The following is a 2,026-nucleotide window of genomic DNA, read 5'->3' as shown; positions in this document are numbered from 1 at the left end:
TAGACGATGGGTTGTTGAGCGAGAACGAAGAGGAAGACCCACCACCGGGCGAGCTGGAGAAGGGGGACGCCGAGGGGACGCCGGTGGGGAAGCCCAAAGGGACCAGCCCCACCGGTGCGGAAGGGACAAAACCCAACGAGAGTCCCCAAAAAGCCGAAAATCAACCCAGAAAACCCTCGGGCAAGCGACAGGCTAAATCGGGCCACCGGGGCTTCAAGAAGTTCCCCCCGAGGAGCTTGTTGGGCCACGGGCGCTGCCACGACTGCGGCAAAGCCTTGGCCTTCGGCTCGGCCTTCAACAAACGCCGGCGCGGCACCGAGCGGCCCCACAAGTGCCCCGAATGCGGGAAGTGTTTTCGGCTCAGCTCCCCCCTCATCACCCACCAGCGCCGACACGCCGGCGAGAAACCCTACAAGTGCCCCGACTGCGGCAAGACCTTCAGCGTGGGCTCGGCCTTCATCCAGCACCAACGCGTCCACGCCGGCACCGCCGCCGGCGCCGCCCCTTGCCAATGCGGCGTCTGCGGGAAGAGCTTCACCGCCAGCGCCAGTTTGGTCAAACACCAAAAACTCCACCTGGAGGAAAAACCCTACAAGTGTGGGGATTGCGGGAAGGGCTTCAACTGGAATTCCCACCTGGAGCGGCACCGGCGCATCCACACCGGCGAGAAGCCCTACTCCTGCCCCGAGTGTGGCAAGAGCTTCAGCTGGAGCTCCCACCTCGACCGGCACCGCCGGACCCACGCCGCCGCCGCCGCCGGCGAGCCCCCTTGCCGTTGCGCCGACTGCGGGCGCTGCCCGGCCCCTCGCGCCGCCGAAGGCTCCAAAACCCCCGAGAAGGCCTTGCAGTGCAACGAGTGCGGCAAAGGCTTCACCAAGAGCGCGGCCTTGGCCAAGCACCGGAGGGCCCACGCCGGCGAGAAGCCCTACAAGTGTGGGGAGTGCGGGAAGGGGTTCGGCTTGAACGCGGCCTTGCTGCAGCACCAACGGAGCCACGCCGCCGGCAAACCCTACCAGTGCGGCGACTGCGGTAAGAGCTTCGCCTGGAGCTCCCATCTCGACCGGCATCGGCGCATCCACATGGGGGAGAAACCCTACCGCTGCGGGGACTGCGGGAAGAGCTTCTCCCAGAGTTCCCACCTGGAGAGGCACCAACGCGTCCACGCCGGCGCCGAGCAGCCCTGCCAATGCACCGACTGCGGCAAGAGCTTCTTGGCCTCCAACAAGCGCCGGCGGTTGTTGGCCGGCGCCGCCGGGGAACGACCCTGTAAATGCACCGATTGTGGAAAGAGCTTTCTATGGGGGGCCCGGGCCCGACCGGCGCCGGAGAGGACCCACAAGTGCAGCGAATGTGGGAAGAACTTCACCTACCGGGCGGAGAACGTCAAGCACCAAGGGACGCAGACCGGGGAGAAGCCCTACACCTGCCCTGAATGCGGGAAGAGCTTCGGGCAAAATTCGGCGTTGGTGAAACACCGGCGGATGCACACGGGGGAGAAGCCCTACAAGTGTGGGGATTGCGGGAAGAGCTTCAGCGTCCGCTCCAACCTCATCAAACATCAACGCACCCACCTCGGCGAGAAGCCCTACAAGTGCCCCGACTGCGGGAAGGGCTTCATCCAGAAGTCGGACCTCACCAAGCACCGGCGGATGCACACGGGGGAGAAGCCCTACAAGTGCAACGTCTGCGGCAAGTGCTTCAGCGTCTCCTCCAACCTCATCAAGCACCAGCGCATCCACCTCGGGGAGAAACCCTACCAGTGCTCCGAGTGCGGCAAGAGCTTCATCCAACGCTCCGAGCTCACCATCCACCAGCGCGTCCACACCGGGGAGAAGCCCTACAAGTGCCCCGAGTGCGGCAAGTGCTTCAGCCGCAGCTCCCACCTCAACCGCCACCAGCGCACCCACACCGGGGACAAGCCCAAAGCCACCTCTGCTGCCACCACCACGGCCACCAACCCCTCTGGTGGCTTCTCCGGTGCCACCTTCTCCCCGCCGTTGGGCGGCTCGGCGGCCCCCATCCCCTC

General features: G+C 65.7%; 1 protein-coding gene across 1 annotated transcript in view; it reads left to right on the top strand.

Annotated features, from left to right (window-relative positions):
- LOC106893511 (zinc finger protein 721-like) overlaps nt 1-2,021 on the top strand; it is a gene marked incomplete at its 3' end in the record, with an annotated part of 14,804 nt that extends 12,783 nt beyond the window's left edge. Inside the window, exon 4 of the mRNA XM_014951556.1 lies at nt 4-2,021. Coding sequence (XP_014807042.1) covers nt 4-2,021 — 2,018 coding nt within the window. The remainder of the gene's footprint in view (nt 1-3) is intronic.
- Between the last annotated feature and the right edge of the window lie 5 nt (nt 2,022-2,026).

The sequence above is a fragment of the Calidris pugnax genome, unplaced genomic scaffold (assembly GCF_001431845.1).
Source record: "Calidris pugnax isolate Ruff unplaced genomic scaffold, ASM143184v1 scaffold218, whole genome shotgun sequence".
Taxonomy (NCBI): domain Eukaryota; kingdom Metazoa; phylum Chordata; class Aves; order Charadriiformes; family Scolopacidae; genus Calidris; species Calidris pugnax.
The sequence above is the reverse complement of the archived record's forward strand: the minus strand, read 5'-3'. Positions and strand labels throughout refer to the sequence as shown.